The sequence below is a fragment of the Miscanthus floridulus genome, chromosome 11, assembly GCF_019320115.1.
Source record: "Miscanthus floridulus cultivar M001 chromosome 11, ASM1932011v1, whole genome shotgun sequence".
Lineage (NCBI taxonomy): Eukaryota > Viridiplantae > Streptophyta > Magnoliopsida > Poales > Poaceae > Miscanthus > Miscanthus floridulus.
In genome coordinates, this window is record NC_089590.1 from 59,136,496 (window position 1) to 59,150,998 (window position 14,503).

Here is a 14,503-nt window from a genome sequence, read left to right on the forward strand (position 1 = left end):
TTTAAAGATTCAGCAGAAATAAATAAAAAAGAAAAAAACAAAACTGCCTTCAAAACTGCTTATAACAGGACCAGGGAGATAAGATGAACGGTTTTAAAAGTTGAGGGATGTGTTTTGCCTGATTTTGAAGCCCAGGGAGGAAAACGGATTTTCGCGAAAGTTAAGAAAGGTAACGTAGACTTTTTCCTATTCCTAGCACCGTCAGAAAAGTTGAATAGGCCTTATTGTGCTAAGCCCAACAGGTAGGCAAGGCCCGAGAAGAGTCCATAAAATTCCCCACCCTCTCCAACCCAAGCAGAAGCGCGGAGCTGTCGCATAAGTCCTCGGGGCTGAAATAATCGTATATTATCGTGAATTATTTCTGCTGGCTGGTTTGGTGTGAGAAAAAATACTATTCTATCTGAAAATTTAGAAAATTTAGGATCGTTTACACCAAGCGAACAGGCCGCTCGTCGGGTCGCACCGGCGGTGGCGGCGCCGCGGCACAAGCACCAGCCCTAAACAAACCATCTCGGCGTCTCGCGGGCGGAGGCGCCACGGTTGACGGCGACTCCTGCTTGTAAAAACCAGCGGTGTCGACGCATCACGCGGAGGGGGTCTTCCGGGACGCATCTCAGGGCAAGCAATTATCCTCAACCCTAGATCTCATCCCCGATTCCCCTGCTTCATCGGGGACAAGTTGCGCGATGTAAGTATCATTTTATAACTTTGGCTCCTGTTTCATTAGGACTTCTGTTCTTTCTAGCATGTATGCGTGCCTGTGTCCAGTCAAATAGTTTTGTTTCCGCTTGCATACTTTTTGGCAGTCTTGACCAGCTGCTAGGAACTGGCTGCTGATATTTTCATCATATGCTGATTAGCCATACAAAACTATGGTTTCAATAAATTGGAGCATTTTTACATTTTATTATGCCAAAAAAAAATTCAGTTCTTTGATGCTAGTTTTGAGCACTTCTTATGTTTTTTTTGGCCTAATTGCTCTCATAGCACTCAAATGGAAGTTTTGCGTCCACAGCATTATTTTTTATTACTCACAGCATCATATTTGACTCAAATCTTCTGCGTGTAGCACCGTGCTTACATACCATTATTTTTTATTACTCACAGCATCATATTTGACTCAGATCTTCTTCGTGTAGCACCGTGCTTCAGATTGTACACCAACGGCCCAGATTAGCCATGGATCCTACCCCACCATTAACTCTGTTAACTCCATCTCGTCAAAACCCAGATTGTTTGTACACTTACAGGCCCATATTAGCCATCGATCCTTTCCCACCTTTTACTCTGTTTACTCTTAAAATCATTTCCCCTGCATGGCTGCATCCCCAATCATGCGTCGCTTCCCCTTCCATGCTCAAGGTGCCCACACCAATTCACTGTTGCTGCCACTCCTCCACAGCCAGCGCGGCCTGGAAGGGAAGGGGACAGTCGCCGTGCGGGGAATACAAGTAGGGAATCTGATGCTGTGGTGGCGATGTCCATCTGGCTGTAGAGGAGGAAGAAGCTTGGTGGTTGTCACTTGTCAGCTCTGAGTGGTCAGTAGGAAGAAGGTGCTAACGGCTTGACAGAGCGCTAGGTTGGGAGAGAGAGGGTTGGATTTTAGTGGTATTTTTGCACGGGGCAAAAAATAATTGTATGTGAGCACACTTCTCCAGTCTAGTGCTGTGAGATTCCCTATACTTTCCCTGTCAAATTACACAGTGTTTACTTTTTTATAAGTGAACCTGAGAATAAAAGTCTGCAAGGTTTCCAATAGATGTTAGGGCATTATGATCAATCTCACAACAAGGCATATGTAGATTTACTGAGCTTTTGCATTTACTCTCTGCTTCAGGACTGCAAAGGACCTTAAAAACAAGGGAGGGGTTGAGAGAGGTGTGACTAGGGAACAGAGAGCCATAAAAAGAAGGAAGAAACTCGAGGCATCATTGCTTTCAAGTGGTAGTGATGGCCACGGCATGAAAAGAATGTCGAAATGTGAGTAATTGCTTTAGAATTTGCTGCTTCTTCATTTTCCTTGCACATATTGCTCTAATAGAACACTAACAGTTTTAGCGTATCATATCTGTTAACCAGTACAAGCTAGTCTGGCAGGGTTGGCTGATTTTGACAAGAAGGAATGTGCTATTGAGGAGGAACGATTTGGCAGTGGCGGATTACCCGATCGGGAAGTTCCAATCATTCCCTTTAAAAAGAAACCATTTGGTGATGAAGTTAAAGGTGGCCAAGAACTCTGTCGATCCAGTGTTGTCTCACTTGCTTTGTTTGATGGTGATTGTGCTGGTATGCTTATGAAATTTCCTAATTTGCATTTTATTATTTTTGTTGTCACTTGTTAATGATTTAAATCATGACATTGTGCAGAAGAAAACATGTTGTTTGCATGCTCTGGCATAACTCTACCACATGGGTCAGCTATACAAGGGCTAACAAGATTTGTCACTTCAGCATGTTTGGTTAGAGAATTCAATCTAAAAAGAAATAGAGATGATAACTTGAGGGTTGGTGCTGCTGATATGACATTGTGTCCTCCATTTTTTATTTGTTTATTATTCGAGCTAATTGTGGCCATTCTGTGCTGATCTACTGCTTTTGTCATTAGATTCAAGTGCGCCTTCCTGATAATACAACTGAAGATGGGCTCTTGGGACTATATGATGAAGATATTGCTGTTGTTACATCCATGGACTGCCTACATGTTGATCCTGTAGATCTCGATCTTCAGGCATCACCTGACCACCCTGATGGTCATGTATTAGCTGCTGGGCGTGCCTTCAATTCAGGGAGTTTAATGGCCATGCGTGGGTCTCTGTCTAATGAATCCCCCAACATCTTCCTTTCTGATAGTCAAGGTTTCACAGAGGTAAGTTGTTGATTTATTTTTACTTTTTTGGCATGATGGAAAGTTTGAAAATAATATTGGCGTTATGATGTCTTTGGTCTAATGTATCACTACATGCACCAAAGTAAAATGCACTTTTCCTTCATAAACTGTGCCACTTTGCTTTTGTTCTAGGCTGCACTTGGAGGGCCACTTGTAGGAAATGACGAGAGGTTTCATGGGATGATAGTTGATCTTTGTCATGATGTTGGTGAGAATAGGAAATGCGCCAAGTTCCTATCACGGAAATCACTCTGTCAACGCTTGGAGTTGTTTCAGATAAAGTATGTCTTTGGGAGAGATGTCTTCCCCGGTTAGCTAGCTTATTTATATCTGTTACCTTTTTTTTCTGGTGTATTGGAGCCTTGTGGGTTTTCACTCACTAATTTGTGAAACAAATTGGTTCCTGTTACCTCTACCTGATGGAGACCTGCATGAGTGTTGTCTCCTATTGCTAAATTAGTGCTCGTGCTTAATTTTAAAGCTACTTTTGTTCTTCTCTAGGTCAGTCCAATTGGTAATGGAATTACTACTGAGGGTGACCGAGATGATGAAGAATCAGTTCGGTCCGAAGCCAAAAGAGCTGACCTTCTCGTACAAACGTCCATATCCAGAATGGTATGATTTGGTCGCTCTTCTCACAAATTACAGGCTCCCAGAGTTTGCCAAGTTCACTGGCCAAGACAACAAGCACGATAGAACATGTCAGTCGGTACCGTACACAGTTGGGCGAAGCATCTGTTGAAGAGGCCCATCAAGTTCGTGTCTTCTCCCTGTCCCTGTCAGGGCCAGCCTTCACTTGGTTTTCATCACTACCAGTCAATTCCATTGTCAATTGAGCTGACCCAGAGAAAAAGTTTTATACATATTTTTACACTGGGACTGGAGAAAAGAAGATAATCGATTTGACAACTATAAGGCAGAAGACTAACGAATCAGGCACTGAGTTTCTTCAGAGGTTCTGAGAAACTAGAAATTTATGCTTCTCATTAAACTTAGCTGATGATCAGCTAGCTGCTTTGGCCGTGCAAGGGATGCTGCTAACATAGAAGAAGCTACTAGGACAAGAATTTGACAACTTGGGTCAATTGGCTCAACGAGTGGCGACGCTCAATAGCCAATTTCAGAGTATGCGCAGAGATACCCGATTCTAAAAAAATACCACAGTAGCCGAAGCTTATAATCCATATTCAATCAATGACGGCTATGAAGATGAAGAAGAAGAGGTTGCCGCTGCTAAGTGAAATTAGGGCAAAAATATAGTAATGGTCCTAAATCCTTGGGGTAGAGGAGTCGAAGAGAGCTATGACTTTGACATCACGAAATCTGACAAGCTCTTCGATTTCTTGCTTGAGAAGGGACAGATCAAGTTGTCCGACAATCATATTATGTTGCCTCCTAATCAGTTGAAGAATAAGAAGTTCTACAAGTTCATAACGCTACTTCTCATTCCACTAATGAAGGCAGAATTTTTCAGCAGCATATATAGAGAGCTATTCAGCAAGGAAGACTCAAATTTGATACGCCTCAAAAAATGAAAGTTGATGATAACCCTTTCCCAGGAGATTAAAACATGGTCGACGCTAGGCTGCTCAAAGGAAAGACCAAGATCCTGACATCGACCAAATCAAGAGAAGCTATAACAGTTGATCCCAAGATGCAAATATCGACTGACGAGTACAGAGGGATTAGAAGACGTCACAACAAGCAAAAGAGCCGATATGAGCATAGGGAAACGTCAAAAGAAGGGGCGACAAAGCCGCGAGTTACATCTTGAATCCCGTTGAATAAGTGGTAGCGGCAGAAAGAAAAGGATTATCAGTGTTGGTTAGAGGATCAAGAATATCCACGTCAACTAGAAAAAGAAGGGTATGAAAGAAAACAAGCCGAATCATATTGGAATTATCCTTTCTTCAGACATTGCTGGAATGAAGGTTTGAAGTTGCCTACCAGACATGACTGTCTAGAATGCAGCAATCAATATTGGTAGTTTAGGCAATCTCAAATCAACCTCTGGTCTATCCATGCTCAAGATGCATATCACCATAATAACATGGATCGGCGCTTAAAAAATAAAAGTGTTGATCGGCTTGGAAAACGAGTTGTTGACCAAGACTGGGCTGATTATGAAGAAGAAGACAATGAGAGAGAATATATCTGGTAGGAAGGCCAATGGTGCCCAGGAGGTTTGACAAGAAGCCAGAAGACAAGGGTGCAATGCCTAAGTAATAGAGAGTTGGAACAGACTCAGGCACCCGATAAACCTCAAGTATGGCGTGCTAAGCAAACAGCCGATAGAAGGCAACCATCTGCTAATATTCAAATGGCTTTTCTGTTGCCATCAGAGTTCAGAGCTCCGGCAGATCTAGAGGTTTATTCGGATTTTGATGAGTCGGAGTATGAAGAAATAGTTGCCAAGTTGACAGTTATACAGCAGGTTATATTTGATAAACCAGTCAAGCATCGGCACTTAAAGGCTTTATATATGAAAGGTTTTGTTGATGGGAAGCCGATGAACAAGATGTTGGTGGACGGAGGTGTTTCTGTCAATCTTATGCCTTACACCACTTTTCGTAAACTTGGCAAGGGACCAGGAGATCTGATTGAGACCGATATGATGCTTAGAGACTTCAGAGGGAATACATCCAAGACCTGGGGAGCAATGAACATCGAACTGACGATCGGGAGCAAGACTCTACTCACTACATTCTTCGTCATCGATGGAAAAGGGTCATACAGCTTACTCCTTTGTCGTGATTGGATTCATGCAAACTGTTGTGTGTCATCGACCATGCATCAATGTCTGATTCAATGGCATGGAGATGATGTGGAGCTGGTTCACGCTGATGAGTCTGTGAGTATCACAACAGCAGATCCAGTCTTCTGGTAACTAGGAGACTTTGAATGCCTTTCTGGCAAGATATGGGAAGGGGGCTTCATTGTGACAGAACCGCCTAATCTAATGCCTCCCAGGAGTGTTTGCCTTCTATTAGATACTAAGCACTCATGGGAGAACACTAAATTACTCGGTTCCGTCGGGCACACCCAGGGGAGAAACAAAAAATCCATATTTTTATATTAGGATCACAAATGAGAGAATAAAGCTTACATCATTCTTAATTATTTCTTACATCACTTTACATGTACATCAGAGTATAACATGTAATGTTATAACAGCGGAATGTAATCATCTTAATAGAGCTATGAACAATTTAATTGAACAACGGAATATAAACATGTGATCAGAATTACAGCAGAAATAATTATCCATTCATGGCATGGTGAAACATTGATATGTAAACTATGACAACTGATTATAAAACTTTCCTTTATAAAATATTTGGTGAGAGTTATAAATAAAAACTATGACCGCAGCGTAAAGGAAATCTTCTCTGAGCCCACCAGGAGGAAACCACACACAAGAGTAAGCTCTAGCATCCACCTATCATCTGCAACAGGGAGAATAAAACCCTGAATACTCAATTGTACTCAGCAAGACTTATCCGATAGGAGGAAAGAAAAGACTCTAAGGATATGCAAGACTATCTGGCTTGTGGGTTTATTGCATCTGCAGGAAGCATTACTAAGAGTGCGTCCTTATATTCGATTTTTGTTAACAGTCACATTGGTTTACTAACTAACCATTCTATGTAAGCACATGTGCTACTTTCAAGCAGGTGGTAAGCAATCAGAGTTTCTTTTCTTTCTATCTTTCATCTTTCAGTTCTTACTATGGTGCAAGGCATGAAACAAGCCGTATCGACTCGGCGGTGATTCGCGATTCAATGTCCCTAGCTAGGTACCCTAAAAACACACACCCCGCTTGTACCCAAGGCATAAGCAGGACTAGCCCATCACCCTCCTGTCCTGGGGTCCTAGGTCCCCATCCAAACTAGGACTCTAAGCCCCCACCTCTGAGTCCCAAACTCAGAGCGGTGCAAGGACCACCTCCACCAAAACAAAACCCTAACAGTCGGTCCGAAAAGAGCCGAAACCCACGACAAGAGAGCAACAAGTCTTCCAAACGCCCATACACAAGTATATGCTCGGGATAATAAATCTGTGACTTGCCTCGATGGCTTATGCAACGACCGGTCCTTAACTAACACAGACAGGGAAAGCAGTGTAACCAAGCTATGCCCCGTGTCCACGGCGACACAACCTCTTACACCCACCAATACTCAAACTATATCCCAGCCTGATCACCATTTTTCCTTTCCACCATTTATATTTTCCAAGTGATAATAATACAGTAATATATTTCCTATCTCTCGTGAGTGACATGCAATCACTCGACTTCTACCGGAGTCATATAGCATAACATTCTACACGATCCTATAATACTAGTAAGACTCATAGGATAAAGATATATATATGCAAGTGGGTTTCATTCAACTCCTTAAAACTTAATGCACAAATATAATTTAAACTACAGAAAAGTTGGGGTTATGCACCAGGGCTTGCCTGGGTAGGATATATATTAAAAAGTTAGTATCTGCATCTTCAGATCATCCACCATCAACTAAATAGAAAGTCCATTGCATCATCTCCTAGAGAGAATACCGTTACCCCATCTTTGGATTCCCAATCATCCTTCAATTGATCCGTTGATCCATCATCATACCTATATGATATGCAATGCGATGCAATGCAAAAACATAATTAATCGACTGCAACCGTGACTCAAAAATACGATTTACGCCTCTCACGTTAACGAGCTAGTTCTAACGACGACCATACTTAGGCTACATATCCATGTTGTCGAACAAGGCGTTATTTCCCACAAATATTTTAGTTATATAAACCCAAGTTGTTTTTTATTCTATTCTATCAATTTAATCTTTATTCGCAATAGGACATCATTATCTATTTAGCAAACTAATTATTCCGGAGCTACAAAAATTACAGTGAGTATCTAATATTGTTAGGAGCCTACTGTAAAAATTTTAGATTCAACACTATTACCAAATTATCACAACAATCCATATAAGTTTATATTTTTACAATTTTAAGTACCTTAATTTAATTATATAGCTTCCAAGAATATTATCACACTATGTGAACAAAATATACTAACAGGTAGATCATGATTTTAGGAGACCAACAAAATTGGTTTCATAATTTTTATGATTTTTCTATGATTTACTATGAATTTTACAAGTTTATTTATGAAACTAAATTAGCAAATGCTTTAGAAATCTAAAAGGGCCAGCGGCCGGATCGGCCCAACGGTGCGGCACCAGGCCAGCCCAAGCGGTGTGTAGCCGACGACCCAGGCCGTGGCCCACGGCGTGGCGACAGGCCGGCCTAGACGGAAGTCCGCGGCACCAAGAGTCTTTGTTCCTCAGTTTACCCTAAGTACAAACTAATCGAAGACCTTGTTCACTACATCCTGAGCGGATGTAATGTCCACAATGGCCTCCACGGCAGCGACAAATTCTTCTGTCAGGTCCTAATGTTCCTCAGGGCTGTCTCCCATTGGGAAACCGATCTCCATGGCGTGGAGCTCGTACCCGGTCTGGACTTGCACTGGGGTGAGCGCCACCGACGCACCATGATGAACGTTGTGGAGGGCGATCTTCTGAATGCGGGTTGGGATGTCTTGGAGATGAGCATTGATGAGGGAACCCCGAGCATTAACAACATCCACGACCGCGTTCACCACTAGTTGGAGAGACTCTGACTACACCGTTAGGGCTGGTGATCATAGAAAACTATCAAGACAAAGACAGTGAAAGTTAGAATAGAAGCATTCATGGAACTCATCTTACCTGCCACCATGGCTTTAGACTCAGCTAGCCGCGCTCGAACGACACTGGCCTCCTCCTCAGTCGCATTGAGGGCCGCTTGGAAGAGCCCTAGATGGATCTCAAGCTGGCTGTTTTTTCGAATTGCCTTGGAATAGCGGTCCTCGGCCGCCCTCCATTCTTGGAAGAAGCGTCGGGCATCGTCGCCGTTATATGAGTTGGAAGAATCCAAGGACAAAGCCGGCGCGTAAGATGTAGCGTTAGAGGGCTTGCCGGCTCTGGACTGTCATTCATGACGAACCTATAGGCGAGTCAGAACAGATCATCATCATGAATAGAGGATGCCAATCTTACCTCATGCGTCGAAGACGCTGGTTCATCGGCATGTTCTCCTCCAAGACCTCCTCCGCCACGCGCTTGCCACGGTTCTCCTCACCGGCCATGAAGTTGATCAGATCTACAGGGAGAGAGAAAGGTTGCTACAGAGTTCTGCGAGGGTGGAGAAAAGCAAAGGAACAGGAACGGTTGCAAGTGTGGATGTGTTCAAGGCCGAAGCCCTCAGCCAGTATTTAAAGCCACATAACAAAGGGGCGGATGCCTCGGGACGTGCAAAGAGCAACCGCAATTAATAGAAAGCGAAGCGCCGCCTCACTAATGCCAATGAGAAAACGGCATTGGGCGACTAAGGACAGAAGATTGATAGTTTCTCTTAATAAAGGCCAAGTTTTTAGACTTAATTGGGTTAATGTTGGAAGTCTAAAATCGGCTATTTTCAAATCGGCTCTTTAGCCGAAACAAGAAGAATAACGAGACGACGAATAGTTTGGTTATCATTGACTCTACACAAGACATATGTTAACATGCATATTACAAGTGTAGAACCTCCTAGATGGCTTTCAGTACTTCTAGCCAGACAGCATCAGCTTCTGCAATCTTTTGCTTGAATTCTTTGGCTGTTCCAGGAATATTCTCAAGACTACTTCGGATGGCTCTGCCCTCTTTTACTTTGGCCAATAGTTCTTGTTTCTTCTGTTTGATGGCATTAGGTATTTGGGCCAGAGTGGACTTTCTATGATCAATGGTAGCTTTCACGTTTTCTAGCTTGTTCTCAAGTTCAGCATGCTTGATTTCCAGTTGGGACAACTCTGGATCGGTCTTGAGGGAAGAGTTCTTCAAATCATCAATCAACTATGCCAGCTCTCTAGACTCTTGCATGTTGGAGTTCCCCTTGGCCAGCAAGGCTTCATGATTGGACAAGTTCCTCTAGATCCTTTTCACCTTCAGGGCCTGATCTTCAAAAATAGACAAAGATGACAAGACTCTGAGGAGCAGCCAAGGAAGTGGCATTCAACGCTTAATGAGGCACTATGGGCATATAGGATGGCCTGTCATGGATCAATTAAAACATCACCTTATGAACTTGTGTATGGCCATAATGTAGTCCTTCCTTGGGAAATTCAGACTGGATCGAGGCGTGTTATATTGCAAAATGATTTGTCAGCCGAAGTCTACAAGAATCTTTTGATAGATGACTTAGAAGACTTGAGTTGCCTTCAGCTGTGTGCTCTTGAAAATATTGAAGCCAATAAACTAAGGGTTGCAAAATATTACAATAACAGAGTCAAGAATAAGCAATTTTCTAAAGGAAATTTGGTTTAGAAAGTAAAATTGCCGATCAGATCAAAGGACAGCAAGTTCGGCAAATGGTCACCTAATTGGGAAGGACCTTATCGGATCAGACATTGTGCGCTGGATAATGCTTATATTTTGGAAACACTAAGAGGAGAAGAAGAATTTGGCAGAGCAATCAATGGGAAATATCTAAAGAAATATTACCCTAGCGTTTGGATTAATATTTGACAACCGATTTGCTCGGTCGTCAGCTCTAATAGCCGATACCAGAAATGTACCACCTCTAGTGCAAAATAAACCCGAAGGGGTAAAAACGGATACGATGTGTATCGCCTATAGGAGCAAAGCAAACACGGATGAAGTGATGCATATAGTATGGAGTACAAAGCAAAAGAAAAATCATTCAAGGCAAAGAGATTGTTTGCTAATATCACCTATTACAAACTACGGGCCAGAAAAAACTTTGGTTACTATATCATCCACCTGGGAAATAAAGGCTATGAGTTGGCGGCGCCGAAGAAATCTTCAACCAGGCGCTCATGATCCCCAAGGTGCGCCGCGGTTGGAAAACTGTGGGAAAGAAACCGAAGTTCATGGCCAGAATGGGCTTGCGCAGAAGCCAATGCCATGGCGACACCATGACGAACGCCATGCAAAGCGACCTCCCTGACGCGGTTCGGGATGTTGTGCAGGTGAACCACCGGGACAGCACCCCTGGCATTGACAAATCCCACTGCGTACTCCGCAGCCAATCGGAGGCTTTCTAGTTGAGCAAACAAATCTAAAAGGATTCAAAGGGGAGATGATCAGAATCTTGAAGATGAAATTGGGAGGAAGCAAAGGTTACGATGGACATCTCACCCGCGATTCTGGCCTCGGCCTTGGCTAGCCTAGCCTCTGTCGAATCAGCCTCAGGAGGCGATCGACATCGAACCATGGCTAGAGTCAATTCTGTGAGGGAGAGACATTCGGTGAGACCCTGGCCATGTCGGTCAATGGAGGCAAGCAGATCATCATTATCAATCCACCTCCTCAGATAGCAGGGGAGCTGGCAACGAGCTATTGACGAAGAGAACCCCAAAGGCCGAACGGAGTCGTCCCTATGCCCTGAGGCAGTGGGGGCATCATGAGTTGCACCCTCTTGACGATGAAGGCGCTGGCGCGATGATGCAGATTCGTTGAGGGCTCCTTAGCAGACCTCTTGCTATTCTCCATGATCTCAAACCTACAGGGAAATAGGAATTACAGTAAAGATGAAAAAGATTTGAGACGAAGTGGGTTGTTTTTCGATCCATGGCTTAGGCCCGTATATATAGCCCGGGAAGGTGAGAAGATAGATTCCGCCAGGAGTATGGAATTAAAATCAGATATGGAAACGGATCGACACTCCATAAATTTAGGGGATGGATAACGAAGAGATAACAAATTCAGATTTATTGCTTCCTAGAATCACAAAATATCATGGGATGGATATGAAAGATTTACATTAATCAGCGATCGACCCACCAAGGCTTCTTTGGATTGAAGGGAGTCTGGATCCCTATAAGGTCAAAGGTCATCATGAACCAAGTCACTTCGGCCCGTTGATAAAATTGTGCCAGGAGAAGAGGGAAGTCCACCTGTTTAACAGTTGCCCATCTGATTTCTCGATGATTAGGAAACTGCAGGAAAGAAGTTTGTGGCTTTTTCGATGGGCATTTGGTGAAGCGAAGAAGGGAAATGTGTCCACACATTTTAGCCCTTACAAATACTATAACAGCTCTATGAGCATGGAGAGAAGACTCAGGTGGTATCACAAGAATTCTTTTAGCCACAGTAGCTGATCCTCTTGCTCGACAAGGTGCTAAGATGAGCGACACAGTCACCCTATGCACAAGAATTCTTCTAACCACTCAAGATCTTCATAGCAAAGACCATGGAGGGTCTGATGGAGCCAGAGGCACTCGAGGAAGCAGGCAGGAAGGAAACATAGCTGAGTTGCTGAATTGCTCTCGCCAGAGTCGGATAGACGTTTTATAGTCGACCTAGAAAGATGGATCCAAGCGCCTGTGAAGCAATGATGCTCTCGTAAAAGTTTTGAAGCATGGGCTCATGAGCTGGCAAAGATGGTGACAAACAGTAGACCCCGGATCAAGATTCTCTGTCCGTGACTGCAAAACTTATCAGAAGTCCATACGTGATAATTTTGGAATAAAATTACTTTTATCCCAAAATTGGAGGGCATGTGTTTACACCAGAATTTGGGAGAAGGATCGTAGGAACTCGAAAGCTCCCAAGATCTTGTTATCATGGAATCGATTGCATAAAAGTCGGTATCAGCTAATTCGGATGCATCACTGGGAGCGGCTCTCTTCAGATAGTGCCAGCGGATAACGATGAAAGCTACGATCGGCGCTAGGGAAAGCAAGTTGGACTCTACAAAAAGGGAAAGATTAGGGTTTAAGTTATCTTAAATTAGGAATATTTTATTCTATAAGACCGTAATGAGTCGTGCGTAAGTAGGATTCATATTTAGGCTCTGGGTATAAATACTGGACCCTGGCTATTGTAAAGTACAATCAATCAAATACAAGTTCCTTACTTTTTTCGGCTCTGGCCACCCCTTAGGAGTAGGAGTAGAGTAGATCTCGACGAGTTCTTCAGCAAGTATGGCTGCATCGATCCGGTCGACCTCCAATGCTTGTCTGTAAGTACCGTCATGGCTTATACTTTTGTTCGTACGACTGCATCGATCTGGTCGACCTCCACTACGACTCTGGTATAATCTAGTTATCGACTCTTGTCTAGTTCAAGTAAGGCTGCATCGATCCGGTCGACCTCCACTGCTCGAACTAGATTAAGGTCAAGTTATCGGCTCTATCTAAGGGTGGCGTTCCTTCAGATAGATTCATTAAGTTACCGATATTGCTTATTGCTTCCATTATTCATCTAATTACAGCAATATCACTTCGCTCGATTGAGACTGATCTAGATCGGCCTTATATCTTGTTTAGCCCATCATTTGTTAATCTAAAACTGATCTAATCTACACTTTAAACGATGAGTTATGTTTTATCGGTTGTTTTATGTCAATCTTAATCGTGCATAGCGTGCGGTTAAGGCATGTCTGGTCTTGAATAGATCTATTGGCTAATGAAAACTATTTCATGGCCCGTTATCACGGCCTGTGTGATTCTGTCTCACATCCCACTGTTAGCACCGTGGAGTGGGGATCGTTATTCGGTAGATCTGTTCCTGATAGGGTATGACTTTAGCTGTGCGCTATGCCTGAATCGGCTGTTTTAGCCGATATCGAGTGATTTCACGAACAGTTCACGTCACGAGACCGTTGAAGTAAAGATAGGTTGAAAGATGTGTTAGCCCCATGATCTTATTATTGTATTATAGTCTGCATGATTCTGCCTCATGCCCCACTGATATTAGTAATAAGTTAGGGTCATCGAGTCTATTGTTGTTTCTACGGCCTACATGATTCTGCCTCATGCCCCACAGGTTATAGCGATAGATGAGATCTAATATGTTCATTAGATTTATTTTTATTAAATGGTTAAATGGTGTTGAGCTGTTTCTTTTATATAAAAAAGGATTCGGTTACTTGTAGTCATTGACTTAGCATAAATCAATCATTGTTGGCATCTCATTGTCATTGACTAATATTTGTTCAAATAATGATATTCATCCTGAATGACAACCGATAATTCTTACACAACCCCATGAGCTTTAACTGATTTATTCTTATGAATATACTAGAATCGACTATTTAGTCGATCTCCTTTCATATCGGCTCTCAAAGCCGTACATTTCGAGATTGTCTGGCAACACCGGCACGTTCCATCCTAAATTACTGATAAACTTTCTCTTCTTGTCAATTACAGGGTCAAATTGACTGGCACGTCTTGGGAGGAGTACGCAGGATCGACCACCCCTACGTTAAAGCTAGGCGGATATACAACTCCATCGAGCAGACCCTTTCGGCTTGCTCATGTGTCCTCGGCACGGGACGAAATTTCGTGCTGACACTGGATAGGGTTAACAGTCTATGTACTTAAGTTGAAAAAATGTTGGATTACAGCGGATTTAATCTTGTGTCCATACTTGATCCCCAGGAGAAGGAAAACAGGTAATATCTGTTCTGTTTTCTCATTGCCACTTGTTTGTGACTGAAAACTATTTTATTCAACAACTATAACCAACATTGGAGAGAAATATTTTGGATGACAGGTGGCCAGTGCCTGAACCA

General features: G+C 43.0%; 1 protein-coding gene across 1 annotated transcript; it reads left to right on the top strand.

The window, feature by feature from the left end:
• The first annotated feature begins 474 nt into the window (after positions 1 to 474).
• Positions 475 to 3,202, top strand: LOC136492025 (uncharacterized). Its single transcript, XM_066488187.1, has 6 exons — positions 475 to 688; positions 1,838 to 1,980; positions 2,080 to 2,286; positions 2,368 to 2,504; positions 2,606 to 2,866; positions 3,020 to 3,202. Coding segments are annotated over exons 1-6 (933 nt in total). The 5' UTR covers positions 475 to 686.
• Positions 3,203 to 14,503: the final 11,301 nt, after the last annotated feature.

Excerpts from the sequence above, each read along its gene's own strand:
- LOC136492025 (XM_066488187.1), top strand. Across the intron at positions 2,287-2,367 it reads GTTTGATGGTGATTGTGCTG|AAGAAAACATGTTGTTTGCA; the intron begins GTATGCTTATGA and ends GACATTGTGCAG. Across the intron at positions 2,505-2,605 it reads ATAGAGATGATAACTTGAGG|ATTCAAGTGCGCCTTCCTGA; the intron begins GTTGGTGCTGCT and ends TTTTGTCATTAG.